The 16,106-nt window shown below is 46.6% G+C and overlaps 1 protein-coding gene across 1 annotated transcript in view; it reads left to right on the top strand.

The window, feature by feature from the left end:
* Window positions 1-14,441, top strand: part of scgn (secretagogin, EF-hand calcium binding protein) — a 95,764-nt gene extending 81,323 nt beyond the window's left edge. Inside the window, exons 9-11 of the mRNA XM_038797015.1 lie at window positions 6,854-6,913; window positions 10,889-10,957; window positions 13,443-14,441. Of these exons, the coding sequence (XP_038652943.1) occupies window positions 6,854-6,913; window positions 10,889-10,957; window positions 13,443-13,571 (258 nt within the window). The 3' untranslated portion in view covers window positions 13,572-14,441. The remainder of the gene's footprint in view (window positions 1-6,853; window positions 6,914-10,888; window positions 10,958-13,442) is intronic.
* The last annotated feature ends 1,665 nt before the right edge of the window (window positions 14,442-16,106 follow it).

Genomic DNA, 16,106 nt, shown 5'->3' with positions numbered 1-16,106 from the left:
ACGCAGAGGGTGGTGAGTGCCTGGAATGCGTTGTCAGAGGAGGTTGTGGAAGCAGATACATTAACGGCATTGAAAAGGCATCGTGACAAATACATGGATAGGATGGGTATGGAGGGATATGCAACAAGGAAGTGCTGAGGGTTTTGGGCAAGGTTGGCATCATGATCGGTACAGGCATAGAGGGCCGAAGGGCCTGTTCCTGTGCTGTATTGTTCTTTGACACCCTCATACCCCAGCTGTACATCAAGGGCCAAGCTCAATCGGGATCCCACCAGATGTTGGCACTGCTCAGAAGGAAACAGGGGATCAGCAGAGCTCACCCCAACCAGAGGGCACCTGCACCATGGCCTTTGGAACCCTCTCTGGTTCTCTGCCCCTCTCAGGGCAGAGACCTCATCATTGACCCCCACCCCTCCGGATCACCAGCAGTCTTCTCCTGGTACGACTGGCAGTGCTGACTGCCTCTGCCACCACTACCCAAACAGCATTCAAGAGGGTAGGCTCGAAGAGGGGGAAGAAGGTGTCTCTCCGCTACTCACTGGCATAAAACTGTGGGTCCACCTCGGACTCCTGACCTCAGAGGGAAGGTCTCCTGTGAGACACCTTGGTGGCTACAGTGAGTATGTGGTAAGGAAAGCGCTTAAAAACCGCTTCGGCTGCCAGGCTCTTTGGCAGCCCCAGCTGGGTCCGGAATTGCTCAGAATTCACACGAGCAGAGTGCTGGCCCAATAACATGTCCTGAATTGCTCCACAAATAGTGCCCCCAACCGGAATGCAAACCGCACATAGCCCCATCGCGGCCTCAACACTTAGTCTCCCAAATGGAGAATGTTGCTCAATGTCTCTAATTATCTATTCCCCAGAAAACATAACAAAAGCCCATTAGGTTTGACCTTTTAAACATAAGCATGATTTTAAACAAGGATGATCTAATTTATTTACAACATTTATTTACCCCTTCTGTAGCCACAGTGTCTGCCTGTCTTTTAAAAAAATTTTAAAGTCTTACTGCAGCAGATACATTCACAAACTAACCCAGGCTTTTAACCATTACCCGACCAGGTATATATAATATGATGCATATATGAAATTTCTACATTGATCACACTGACGTATGCAGAAAGAGTGATTCAATAAGGAATAAACTCACGAGTTTAAAATAATGAGGGGAAATCTCACAGAAACCTATAAAATTCTAACAGGACTAGACCGAGTGGATGCAGTAAGAATGTTCCCGATGGTGGGGGAGTCCAGAATGAGGGGTCACAGTCTAAGGGAACAAAATTTATCATTTAGGACTGGGATGAGGAGAGATTTCTTCACCCAGGGAGTGGTGAACCTGTGGATTTTTCTACCACAGAAAGCAGTTGAGACCAAAACGCTGTGAGCAGGATTCTCCGATGGAGACACTGAGATTGAATCGCGAGAGTTCTACATTGGCAAAATCGGTGTCGGTCCCGGAGCGATTAGGACACCGGTGCCACATGGAAGTAGTGCAATTCCAGCCAACGCCGGCGTCTGATTTGCCGGGGTCGTGATTGACACTGGAGAGCCTGACAGGCTGCAGTTGCATTTAAGCCCCCCACTCCCCGCACACACACATTCCAGCCATCCCGAAGAGCAGCCCCCGGATTCGCAGATGTGGAGCTGGAGACATTGCCGGATGGTGTGGAGGAGAGGCGGGACACCCTGTTCCCCGGTGGGATGGAGGCTTCCACCCACGGAGGTAGCTTGGGCAGAGGTGGCAAAGGTCGTGAGCCCTGTGGGCCCCACCACCAGGACCAGAAAGCAGTGTCAGAAGAAGCTGCACAACCTCCTCAGGTTGGCCAGCGTGAGCCGCCAACTCTGCAACATCCCACACCTCCCAAACCCATAACGCCCACCCATCCCATGAGGCCCTCGCCAGGCCGACTGGCAGGCAACACTGGGTGAGGGTGAGTAACCCCCCAGGCCAGCCAGGGTGAGCCATCTCCTCCAACATGCCCATGGCACCAACCCCCATCCCACACACTCGTAGCCCACCACCCCTCCCTCTTCGGGGGCAATTGAATGCCATCTGTCCGTATGCACCCCACCCTGCACCACATGCCAATGCCCATACTGCCCGGCATGGCAAGGTGCCCTGCACACACACACCACCAGTCACGGGCCCCCTCTGCTGCCCGCGATGGAGTGTCCCATTGTCTGTTCCCGCCCCCCCCCCCCCCCCCTCAGGGTTGAAGGGTCCAGGGGCGGCCTGTGGGGTGGGGGTGGGAGGGAGGAGGGGTCCAACCCCGGGGATGCCCTCTGTGGTGTCCTGGCCCGCGATCGGGGCCATCCGATTGGCGAGCCGGCCTCTCTGGCTGCGGACCTCTTTTCTTCCACGCGGGCTCCTGGATCCCTGCGCCGTTTGGCCTCTGGGCAGGCGCGGGGATGACGGCCAGTGCGCATGCACTAGTTGGCGCCGGCCGAACTGCGCATGCACGGACACCGCTGCGCTGCGTCGTTTACGTGGCGCCGGATCTCCGAGGCCGTGCCCCCGCGCTTCCCACCACGCCCCTACTAGCCCCCGTGTCGGCCGGCGAATGCCTGTCAACCTGTGCTTTTCTTCCTGTGGGAGGACACAGACCCTACCCCTCCCTGCAACTGGTATACACCATGTCGCCAAATGATTCCTCCTGCTGTAATCCCTCTCTCTCCTATCTCTGACTTCCGACTATGAGCTCCACATAGCCCCTGGGCTGCCTGTGATCTGAGTGTTGTTTCCACATCGCCATAGGAGTGTCTGTACTGTTACGACATCCTGGGCTATGGCGCAGTCAGTTCCAGCACACACATCCCCCCCCCCCCCCCCCCCCCCACCCCACGGCACAAAGTCGCCATTGGATTAACCAATAAATCTTAAACAATATCCAAAGTCTGTGGCCCTTGGCTGCCCAATAATTACAGTCACCAGGTTTGTAAATTTAAACACAATTAGTTTTTATTTATAACAAGAGCTCGAATGAAATCAGCAACAAATAGAATTAGTTAACTGTTCTTTAATTCCTTAACCCCCACTATAATTTGCCCTTCATCCTCTATATTCACTCACATGATAGACAAGAGAGGAGTACAAATAATAAGTAAAAGTAAAAGATAAGACTCTTTGTTTCAGATGGTTGTTTCAAGCACACTTTCTTTCAAACCAGGCTTTCTAGTCTGCAATGGTTTTCAAGTCTCTGCAGTTTCAAAAATACAGCAGCTTTTGTGGAGAAAACAAGAGCGAGAGAGAGAGCAGGTCCTATCCCCAGAGTGTCCAGAGACCCAACTCTCCTTTCCTTATGTCTCTGGAAATCACCCCACTCAGGCAAGATCCAATCACCACCTGTTAACGGGCAGATTATGGGCCGGGATTCTCCGTGCCGAAATGGCGGTCGGCGCGGTTGCAGAGAATGGGACCTCAGACCCCTGATTGGGTCCGACACTGGGATGCGATTCTCCGACGACCGGAGACTCAGGGCCAGCCGCTCGCGCGCTGGTCAGGGGTCGTTGAAAGAGGCCCCCGCAGTGATTCTCTGTGGTCAACCGGCCGAGTTCCCACCGGCATGGTTCAAGTGTGGTTCCACCCGGCGGGAGCTCGGTGCCGCAACTGCGGTGGCCGTCCGTCCTGGTTGGGGGGGGGGGGCAATCAGTCTCTGGGGGAGGCCTCCACGACAGCAGGCCCGCAATCGGGAGCCACCGATTGGCGGGCGTGCGCGATTGGGGGTGGGGGGGGGCTACCTTCTTCCAAGCCGGCCCGCTGTGTGGCTCCGCCATGTTGCGTGGGGCCGGCGCGGAAACGCACATGCGCGGACCCGCAGCCAGCAGTGCAGGGCGGCGTAAAGCAGCTGGAGCAGCACGGAGCACTCCGGCACCGTGCTGGCCCCCCCTGTCGGCCACGGAATCGCTGGGCCAAGAGGCCCAACCAATTGAACCAAGTCTCACCCCAGCTCTCGGGTGCCACAGAATCTGAGTTTCGCTGCTTGAAAACTGGCAGAACGTTCTTTTTTGTAATTTTTGAATTCCTTTCTTCCCTTGCTTGACTTAAAAGTATATGTCCATTAAGCATCCATGGATTAAAATGATAATGTCAAAAGAAAGAAAGGGGAAATAAGGAAATCATCAGGAAAGGCCCTTACATTACTCTGTGACCCCTGACTGCAAGCCTCAGACCAAGGAGCTGGACTCTCTCAAACCCCGTTCCTACCTTCTGAGTCTGTGTGCGATCCATCCCTCATGTGCTCCACTAAGAGCCACCCCAAAATTCAGAGTCTGCAAGCATCCCCTTGTTTGTCAGTGTTTTAGGTACCATTGTCAGGCTCCAGCTTCCCACCCCTCATGCTGCTTTCCCCCACTCACTGCTCTTTCACAGCCTTCCTTCTCCTTTGCCCCCATTATGTTCATCACCCCCACTCTCCCCTCTCACCCCGACCCCGGTCAAAATGCTCATTCTGAAAGTGGAGTTCTGCCTGAGCACTGCAGCACAGTGGTGTCCTTATAGACAGTGGTGTCAGCTGCCAGGAGCAGAAGCACTCACCAATTCTGGTGACAGTAGTGGTCAGTGTCTGGGGTTGGAGGCCTGCATGAGCACCCAGCACAGTGCTGTCCTTCTGGAAAGAGCAGGAGCAGACCAGACCTACAGTCCCAGCACTGTGTCATTCATCACAACAGGGCCAGCGCAGTGCTGTGAAAGGTTAGGGTTATGTATGTTGCACTCACCTCAAAGTCATGTGTGAACTGAGGTCCGGCATGTGCACAGCACTCATTTTGGAGCAGGTTTGCGACCGACATCATTTCCCGCTGACGTGATCGAAAGATAGGAAGGCGTGACGAGATTCCGGCGAGCAGCCGTTTTAATGAGTATTCATGAGATGTTAATGAATGCAAATGGCATTCACGACACCTGGCAGCAGAATAACCTACCCGCCATCAGGAGAATTGTAAGCTGGCGGACTCTGGTTTTTTGCCAGCTGCTAGATTCTCTGCTCCTCCTGCCTGTCACAAAACCCGCCGTGGGTGGGATGGGAGAATTCCGTTGGGGGACGAGCAGAAGATTCCACCCATTGGGTGGGATTTTCCAGTCCCAACAACAGTGAGCATTGTTGCAGGCGGGACAGGAAAACTTGGAGAGCCGGTGTCTGGGCCAGAAAGTCCTGATTTTGACCCTTTGGAAAGTATTTCACCAGATATTTTGCTAATCAATGATCTCGGCTTGCCTATTCCTAGTTTGACATTTTTAAGGCTATTGTACCAGATTGCATGAAGCCTTTGGTGTAGTTGCCTTGAATGTTTATTGAGTACAAGCTACAGCAGTTGGAGCATCACATAACAAAAATTGTGGAGACTTTTGCTTGCTTCTCATCAACGCATTGTTGCTGCTATGGCTATGTATTCATACACTAAATTTGTTATTCTTTTAAGTTTTCATTTCCTGCATGTTGATTGGTACAAGCCCCCATCCCACTGCACTCTCAGCAGAACTATCTATTTTCACATCACAGGCAAGAATGATAGCTTTCCTCAAATTGTAGACTGTGATCCAAAGATAAACTAGTGAGACTCTGGAAATGCCATTTAATAAACCCATGCAGTCATCAGATTCAGTAATGAAATTCTTTCAGACCATTGGTTGAATTGTCAGATTATGAGCATTTTCTAGTTTCCGTCTTACGAATTCTGTACAGCCTCTTTAAAAGGTTACACCCTTTACAATGTCAGGGACTCTCGGCTGCACATTTCCTCTCACACAGAAGATTCAGCTCAGTAATCTCCAGGAGGGCGTATGAATCAGTTGAGATGGGGATTCCTTTTTCTCCCTTACCGTCATTGACATTCAATCTCTCCTACCCCCTGCACCATCCCAGACATCCCCTGCACCATCCCAGACATCCCCTGCACTATCCCAGACATTCCCTGTCTTCCCCCTTGCCCTTTTGATGGCATAAAACCCATCACATTTCTACCCTCCTTCAATCCTGAAGAAGACTCATATTTGACTTGAAATGTTAATTGTGTTTCCCTCTCCTCACATGCTGCCGGTCCTGCTGAATATTTCCAGCACTTCCTGTTTTCACTTCAGAGTCAGCATCTGTAGTATTTTGCTTTTAATGTGTTGCAAACATGTAATCCCATTTGTATCCCGCTGTGTGACCCATTTCAATGTATTTTTCTCCTTCACGGCCCGTACAATTACCTGATGCAGACAGCATTCTGACAGCATCCCAAGCAATTCCCAACGTCACTCTTGAATTGGCTACAAAGGCTGGGACTTTCTGCAGCCGGGATTGCTTGGGAAAGGCTGCAATAATGCTCTCTGCATCAAAAATACATTGAAATGGATCACACAGCGGGATACAAATGGGATTACATGTTTGAGTTGGCCTGCTTTCATATTCTTCTTGCTTTTGGGAAAATGTTTTTACCCATTTAAAAAAAAAACACATTTAGAATTGTTCTAAATGAAACCCAGTTAGTGCAATTGTACAACTATTATGTATTTAATTTTCAAGATCATCAACTTTATTTTGGTGCACCAGAATTTAAAAAAAAAATAAAATTAGAGTACCCAATTAATTTTTTCCAATTAAGAGGCAATTTAGCGTGTTGAATCCACCTAGCTTGCACATCTTTGGGTTGTGGGGGCGAAACCCATGCAAACACGGGGAGAATGTGCAAACTCCACACCGACAGTGACCCAGAGCCGGGATCGAACCTGGGACCTCGGTGCCGTGAGACTGCAGTGCTACCACTGCGCCACCGTGCTGCCCTGTGCATCAGAGTTTTGACATATCAAGCAACTTTTCAAAGAAAACCACTGATGTTTGACATTATTTTTTTTCTTTTTTGTATATAGGCCTGTAGCCTGAAGGACAGACAGAAAGACTTTGAGAAGATTTTCTCACATTATGATGTGGTGGGTTTTATCTTTTTACTCGAATATTTTACTCCAAAGTGTTTGTATTTTGTGTACGTGTGCATTCAGATTTCCAACAAAATGGGAAGTCCGGTGTAATTTGATACAGAATCGCACAAATGAACTAAATGTAACCAGTACCTAAAGCAGACAGTCTCATTGTGATCATGTTGCTGCTCTGAATTTGCTGTGTCAATTGGTTGCCCCACTTAGATCGTAAGATCACAAGAAATAGGAGCAGGAATCGACCATTCGCCTATTCCACCATTCAATGAGATCATGGCCGATCTGACTGCGGCCTTAGTTCCACTTCCCTAACTGTCTTCCCATAACCCTGGACTCCCCGTACTATTATACTCCATCCTCCTTGCAGTAATGGCCAACACTCCATTTACCCGTCTCATCATTTACTGTACCTTCACACTAATGTCTGGTGATTCATTTACCAGGACTCCCAGATTCCTCTGCATCACAGATTACTGCACTTTCTCTCCAGTTAAAGAGGATTCTGCTTTTATCATAGAATTTACAGTGCGGAAAGAGGCCATTCGGCCCATTGAGTCTGCACCAATTCTTGGAAAGAGCACCCTACATAAGCCCACGCCTCCACCCTATAAGTGTAACCCAGTAACCCCACCTAACCTTTTGGACACTAAGGGGCAATTTAGCATGGCCAATCCACCTAACCTGCACATCTTTGGACTGTGGGAAGAAACCACACAGACAGGGGGAGGAAGTGCAAACTCCACACAGTCACCCGAGTCTGGAATTGAACCCTGGTCCCTGGAGCTATGAGGCAGCAGTGCTAATGACTGTGCCACCGTGCTGTCCATTCCTCCTGCCAAATTGGACAAGTTCACACTTTCGCACATTTGGGCTGGATTATGGAGATGGGCCATTTGTATGTATCAACAAGCACCTACACATGTTTATGCATCAATACACAATAATACTACCAACAGGAGGGATTTTACAGGGCCGGCATGAACGGGCACTGCCACTGGTCCTGCAAACCTGCCAGGGTATTGCCCAGGCATGTTTCCCCTCTCCCCAGTGGCTGAACGTACCTATGAACCTCCAGCAGGTTCCCTTTGCCTGGTTCATGTTTTTTAAAAACCTGTTAATGTACCTCTCAGCTAAGGAAGTCTCAACAAATAACTGATACACACATGAATAATGTGAAACCAATGTAATGTGAAATTTAAAATTGTAAAACACCCATGCCACCTTTGTGCTCTCACTAAGTCTTATGTCAATGCAGTAAATTGTTGCTGCTGATTTTTAAAATTAATTTTGTTTTGTTACTTTTCCTTTGTGCTTCTTTTCCTGTCTCTTAATCAATCTAATGTTTCTATCTCTCTCTGCTTGGCCAGAATGTTATGCCCCCATCTCTTCCCGGGGAGTGGTCAGGCAGGGAGGGAGGGGCACCTAAAATTGGGTGGCTGACAGGGGGGCGGGAACCATGGCTGTCTCCTGCCTGCTTGCCTCCACTTGGACTATACCAGTGGTGGGTCGGTTTTTGGGCCAATTAAGCTCCTTCAGTGGCCAGTTGGTGGCAATTAAGGCCACCAGGTTAACATTGGCTGCCTGGCTGCAGGCTCAGTTTGGGGTGGGCCTTCCTGCTTCAAGTCACAGATACAGACTGTTTACAGTTAGCCAGTACACAACATTGTTTTAAAATTCTGATCTTGCCTATGAAGGTTTATTATTAAACCTTCACCAGAAAGCTTATTTGTAATCTAGAAACTGCTTGTTCTTCGAAACAAGTAAACAACCTTGCTGGCAGGTTCTGCTGATATGAGAACCTTGAGGTATAAGCATTTGACTAGCATATGATTTTACTCTAATGCACGGGTGTTTAGATCTATTTCCCCTTTTACTAAACCTTTTAATTCACTCTTACAATGGTATTTGGTCACTTCACTGAAGTATTACAGCCGCAAACCTCTCATGATCCATCACATGCCAGGTAGCCAAGAGCACTTCATTGAGGTGTTGAACAGCCAAGGCGAGGCTTGCCTCCCTCCTATTTAAACTGACAGAGTGTATAGGCCATGGGTCAGGTCAAACATGCATTTGGTTGCCTGCCGTGTCTGATTCACAATGGGGGTGATTGTCAGTGCAAATACCTGTGATTTCACAGCACTCATATGAGATGGACCCCTCCACTCTCAAGTGCTTCTGGAAACCTGAGAGAGAGAGAGAGAGAGAGAAAGAGAGGAATGATTGGCTTGAGGGGTGTTGTACAGGACAATGATGGGACAGTCAGAATTTGGAGGTTGACATCTGAAAGTGAGATGCCACTCACCTTTCCTGCCCGCTTGATTTCATTGAACTTCTTTTGACACCGAGTCAATATTCGAGGAGCCGCACACCTATTGCTGACTGCGCCACCAATCCCAGCCATGCCTGGTTGGTTTGAGAAACTGGCCTCTTCCTCCAATCTGTAGGAAAAATACACCGTGGCTGGCCTCCACATCCCACAGTAGGATCTCCATGGAAGAGTCAGAGAGCAGGGGGTGGAGAGGGACATAGCCTTCCCACATCGTGCTACCACTTTTGTGTTTGCTAAACCTCAGGAATGACTCGAATGTAGCCAGTCTGACTCCTGCCAGGGTCCCTTTAGAAGTCTTTCCAGTGACGGGCACGGCACCATCCCTGCACTCAACGACTGACTGGGAAACCTGGAAGTGGGGTGCTAATGCCCAGTTAACCAGGCACAACAAAACCCATCTCTCTAATGATCTGCTTCCTGGCCTCCACCCTCCACCATCATACCCTACCCCACCCTCGCTGCGTGTGCATATGTTAAAATTCTGCCCAATGGATCAGCAAAAAAGGGAAACAGGACTAAACTGTCTGGTAATTAAATAACGCTAAGGTAGACAGATGTGGGCCTCACGGTAGCATGGGCCTCACGGTAGCATGGTGGTTAGCATCAATGCTTCACAGCTCCAGGGTCCCAGGTTCGATTCCCGGCTGGGTCACTGTCTGTGTGGAGTCTGCACGTCCTCCCCGTGTGTGCGTGGGTTTCCTCCGGGTGCTCCGGTTTCCTCCCACAGTCCAAAGATGTGCGGGTTAGGTGGATTGGCCATGCTAAATTGCCCGTAGTGTAAGGTTAATGGGGGGATTGTTGGGTTACGGGTATACGGGTTACGTGGGTTTAGGTAGGGTGATCATTGCTCGGCACAACATCGAGGGCCGGAGGGCCTGTTCTGTGCTGTACTGTTCTATGTCTATGGTTGAGCTCTTGTCATCAAACTGAAATACCACAGCACTGAATAGAATAATCTTTATTGTCACAAGTAAGCTTACATTAACACTGCAGTGAAGTTACTGTGAAAATCCCCTAGTCGCCACATTCCGGCGCCTGTTCGGGTACATAGAGGGAGAATTTAGAATGTCCAATTCACCTAACAGCACGTCTTTTGGGACTTGCGGGAGGAAACCAGAGCACCCGGAGGAAACCCACGCAGACACAGAGAGAACGTGCAGATTCCGCACAGACTGTAACCCAAGCCGGGAATCGAACCTGGGACCCTGCCGCTGTGAAGCAACAATGCTAACCACTGTGCTACCATGCCGCCCACTAATTGCAATTGTTCATTAAAACTGACACCATTGTTGAGAGTAGGTGCTGGATTTTGGATGAATCCCCCCCCCCCCCCCCCCCCCCCCACACACACACACATCTGGTTTCTGATTGCAATTTGTACAATGGGATTGACAGCCAGAGCAATGAATAAGCAAGGCTCCTGTTTTTCAACTGTAACATGATAATACAGCTGGGGCAGAGTGCGTTGGAGTTTATTTACAAACAGCTGCATTCTGTAAAGATGGTAGACAATAGAGTTGGTGTTCTGGAAGCAAGTGATCAAACAAATTGCTAGGCCGCCCTCATTTGAACTTGTGATGCAGGAAGAATAAATTATCACCAAATCTTTTGTTGAACCCCAACTGTTTGTTACATTGCAGAGTGAAACAGGAGCTCTGGAAGGTCCTGAAGTGGATGGATTTGTCAAGGATATGATGGAGTTGGTGAAGGTGAGATTAAACAAAAGTGAATTAACATTTCAATTAATAAAAATGATGTTTAAATCATACACCAGTTCACAGCAACCGAATTTCAATTGAATTTATGTTTCCTCTACAAGTATTCCATAAGTATTAACAATAATGGCACCAATATAAATAGAAAGCAGGATTTGCTGCCTAGATGATTCAGATAAAGCAAGAAAGGCATATTCTTGAAGATTATTTGGCTAAGATTATTCAAAAGAGGCATTAAAAACTGATATTTAAGTAAGAGCTTTTTGATTTGTTCTTGAGAAATTGGCACGGCCAACATTTAATACCCATACTTCGCTAAGTTGGTGGAGGGCCCTCTTGAACCATTCGTTGAGGGGGTCACATAGAACAAAAGGGGAGGTCAGGTTTAGGTTAGAGGGTGAGCAAGATTAAATGACAGAGCTGCCATGGAACAAAAGGAGTGGTAATGATGGTAATAAAGAAACAAACCATTGGCCCAGCATTGACACTTTACAGCCCCCTGGACTCAACATTGAGCTCAACAACTTCAGACTATGAACTCTGTCCTCATTTTGACTTATATTTTTGTTGGCCAAGTGTGAGTCTGTATCTTGTTTTCATGTGTTTGCTTTCAGACAGAGCTGTCCTTTGTTACATAGGAACAGGTGTAGGCCATTCAGCCCCTTGAGCCTGTTCCGCCATTCACTGAGATCATGGTTGATCTGTGGCCTAACTCCACATCCTGCCTTTGGCCCAAGTGCCTTAATATCTTTGCTGAACAGAAATCGATCTACCTCAGATTTAAAATTAACAACTGATCCAACTTCAACTGCTGTTTGTGGGAGAGTTCCAAACCTCTGCCACCCTTTGAGTGAAGACGTTCTTCCCAACATCTCTCCTGAATGGTCTGTCCCCAATTGACTATGCCCCCCAGTTTTAGAATCACCAACCAGTGGAAATAGATTATTTTTATCTATCCAGCCTTTCCCTGTTAATATCTTGAGGACTTTGATCAGATCACCCCATAACCTTCTAAATTCAGGAAAAGGCAGTGAAAACAGGTCTTATTTGTGTAATCCCACCTCATAATTTAACCCCTGTAGTCCAGGTATCATTTTTGTAAACCTATGTTGCACTCCCTCCAAGGCCAAAGTATCCTTCCTAAGGTGTGGTGCCCAGAACTTCCTCCAAGGCCAATATATCCTTCCTGAGGTGTAGTACTCCAAGTGGGGCCTAACCAGGGTTTTGTATAGCTGCAGCATAACTCCAATGTCTTTGTATTCCAATCCTCTAGATATAAAGGCAAGCATTCCATTAACCTTTCTGATTATTTTCTGCAATTGTTCATGGCATTTTAAGGATCTATGCACCTGAACCCCCAGGTCTCTTCGGATATCCACTGTACCTAACCGCTTACCATTTGGAAAAGTACCCTGCTCTATCCTTTTAGGTCCAAAATGGATAACCTCACGCTTGCTTACATTGAATTCCATCTGCCATAATGTTACCCATTCACCTAGTCTGTTAATATCTCCTTGCAATTAATTCTGTGCTATTATCCAGGCTGTCCACAATGCCACCGAACTTTGTATCATCCACAAACTTGGATATATAATTTTCTGTGCCATCATCAAAGTCATTAATGAATAGTGTGAATAATTGAGGCCCCGACACAGATTCCTGTGGATCTCTCTGTCGGCTACCAATTTCCTAAACATGTCAATAATTTGCCCTCCACTCCAACATAGTTAACAGTCGCTTATGTGGGACTTTATCAAATGCCTTCTGGAAGTCCATATCACTAACATTCATAGACATTCCCTGCCCGCTACCTTAGTTTCCTCTTCAAAAAATTCAGTAGATTTGTCAGACCTGACCTTACCTTCACAAACCCATGCTGGCTCTCCCTGATCAACCTAAATTTTTTGAGGTGTTCATTTACCCTTTCCCTGACTATAGACTCCATAAATTTCCCCACCACAGATGTTAGACTAACTAGTCTGTAATTCCCTGGTTTCCCCCTTTCACTCTTCTTAAAAAGTGGAGTGATATGTTCATTTTCCAATCCAGAGGGTCTACACCTGAATCTAGGGAACTCGGAATGATTACAGTTGGGGCACCTACAATGTGCTCCCTTCCTTTAATACCCTTGGATGGAAACCATCATTATGTCATTATCACTTACTGTTGGACAGCCATTCTATATGGGTGAAATTTGCACCTATCACTAACATGTATCAACGAACATAAAATATGCGAAATATGCATTTCCTGTATCACTATGATAATTTTATGAAGCTCCCTATTTTGGATGGGAGCTTCCTAAGCAAGTGTGTAGGGAAGTCTGTGTCATGTGTAAAAGGGTTAGAGATATGCAGCAACCAGTATGCATGGGTCATTAAAGACAAGATAGTTGGCTCCTTTGTAGTGTAAGTGAAATTTACAATACAACGTTGCACCATTACTGTCTCAGTAACTTTGTTTTGCTTGTTTTGTTCAGTCGAGTATTACTGGAGTTGACCTGGACAAGTTCCGTGAAGTTCTCTTGCGCCACTGTGATGTGAACAAAGATGGGAAAATCCAGAAGTCTGAGCTGGCCCTGTGTCTTGGACTGAAAATACACCATTGAGCCAACCACGAAATGGACCATTCTACACTGTCACCACATAACAGGGTGCAATCTTTACTGTCAAAACTTTAATAATACAGTTACACTGGTAGCATTACCCAGGGTCTTTGAAGCACCGCACTGCGACTTGTTTAAAAGCTGGAGGAAGGAAGTGGGTGGGGGAAATCTAATTATCCAATCTATCAATTCAAAACTTGCATTGAAAATACGCTAATGGGTCAAAAGCTTTATAATTTGCATGCAGAGGTTCACCATTGGGTTTTCATTTCAATACTGATGTAAGTAGAATGATGCAGCAGACTTTAATAGAAATATTGATATGCAGGGATCTAATTCCACCCAAGCATTTTCACACCATAGATATAAAACACCGTCTATGCATTTGACAGAATGGTTATGTGAATTCAGCTGTATTAATACTTGTGAGACTAAGAATAGAAATAAGTGTACACTCCCAAAAATAAGAATTCTTTGTGAAATATTAAGCGCATTTTAAGAAAATGTGATCAGGTAGCAATATCCATCAGTGCCAATCTGAACATTAGTTACCCTGCTGCTAGCGTAGCATCGAGTGGTAAATTAATTAAGACGCATTGGATAAGCTACCAGAGAAGTCTGTATATTTGACGAGTGGCATAGCGGTTGTATCTGTTTAATTTCTGCTCATTTGCTCTGCAATAAATCTGTTGCAGTGTATAGAAAAATTAGAAAATAATGTTTTGTTTTTGCCAAGTAATTGGTGATTGCAATTTTGCGTGCTATATTGCTATGTTTAAACTACCCCATCATGTTGAGCACAGATGTTTGTTGTGAAATCTATAACTGTTTTTCTGGAGAATAATAAAGCATGGTATTGCTAGTCAAATCGAATTGGTGCTTGGGAACATAAAACATTTTTTTTGCCTTTATTTGTAGAAAAAGGCTGATTCTAGAGGTGAGAAATCGGGCTTATTAATGCCCTTTTTTGGCCTCCACAAATACCCTTAAAGCTCTAAACAAAGAATTTTTAAAACTCACTCGTACCCGGGTCCCTCTTCAATCCGAGACCTTGAATGGGTGTTGTACTGGCAGCAGCCACATCCTCCCTGTGGCGCTGCTGACCTCTGATCGGCTGGCGGCTCTTGGCAGGCTTCTGTGCCTGGGGTCCTTGATCCTGGGGTAAGGCCTGCCGCAGGCCTGTTAAGTATCTGAGTGACACTTAATTGGGAGGGTCTTTTGGAAAAGAGACAAAGTGGGAATTGCGTCGACTTTCCGGTTACCGGGAATCCCCTTGCTTCCGTAAGATTCTGCCCAAGGTCACACAAACAACAGTGATGTTGTGGAGATGCTGGTGTTGGACTGGGATGGGCACAGTAAGAAGTCTTGCAACACCAGGTTAAAGTCCAAGAGGTTTATTTGGAATCACTAGCTTTCGGAACGCAACTCCTTCATCAGGTGAGTCAGGTGAAAACAGCAGCGAGATCAGGAACACATGATGCATTAAAATAGGAAAAGTTTCAACTTCGGCCAATACTCCAGACTTTCCTTTCAAATTTAACCATCAGAGCTTTCTACTACCTTAGCACTTGTTTGTTCAAAAAGGAAGTGAGGCAGAAATTATTTTTGAAGGCAGCCATTAGTATCTCCTTTAATGCAATCATTAATGAAAGCTGATTAATTCCAGTCTAAGCCACACATATCACAGTCTGATAAATGTTTTCAATCTTCTAATGAATTCTCAACATGCAAATGTTACTGGCAAAGCCCATATTTACTGACTATCTCTCGTTCCCTGAGAAAGTGGTGGTTCTTGAACAGCTGCCCTGGGTCTGATATGTCATGGGCCAGAGTTTAGAGAACACCAAAGTATATCATGGAGTTCACCTGACCTACAACTTTAATAGATTTTGGGTTTTCGTGAGCATAAGGGCCCACTGTACAGGTGTGATGCAACAGAGATCTAAAGTATTTTTTTAAACAAAACAATGTTTATTCTATGAATCCAGTTAACATTTTATAAACCTACAGTAAACATCTTACCAACGACCAACACTGATAACCCCCCAAAAAGATACAGTGCTCTATAACTAACTCTTAGTAACTTTCCTCACAACATCCATAAGCCCAAATACTTTTTAACAAAGGAAGTAAGTTTGAATACTCTACAGAGAACAGTTATCACTTTTAAATTATCAAGTGATCTAAACACCTTGTTTAACATACAGAGACACCAGTGTACGTTTGCTTGGTTTGAATGCAGCTCTCCAACTGAAAGTGAAACTGAAACACAGCCAAAAAGAGCTTCCAGCTCAAAACAAAAGTAAAAAGCAAAATGACATTCCAGCTCCACCCACACAATGACATCACTGCAGCCATTTGATAAAACACACTTTTCTTAAAGGGACACTCACATGACAGATACAACTGAAAGACTTGTCAGGTTACTTCAGAGGACAGCAGAGAGCCCATCATGTCCATCACCCTCACTGTTGTTAGGGAGTGTGTTCCAGGAATTTGACCCAGTGGCTGTGAAGGAACAGCGATATATTGCCAAGT

Source organism: Scyliorhinus canicula, chromosome 5, assembly GCF_902713615.1.
Source record: "Scyliorhinus canicula chromosome 5, sScyCan1.1, whole genome shotgun sequence".
In the NCBI taxonomy this organism is placed as follows: Eukaryota; Metazoa; Chordata; class Chondrichthyes; order Carcharhiniformes; family Scyliorhinidae; genus Scyliorhinus; species Scyliorhinus canicula.
Note: the sequence above shows the minus strand (reverse complement) of the source record. Positions and strands in the feature narration are given on the sequence as shown.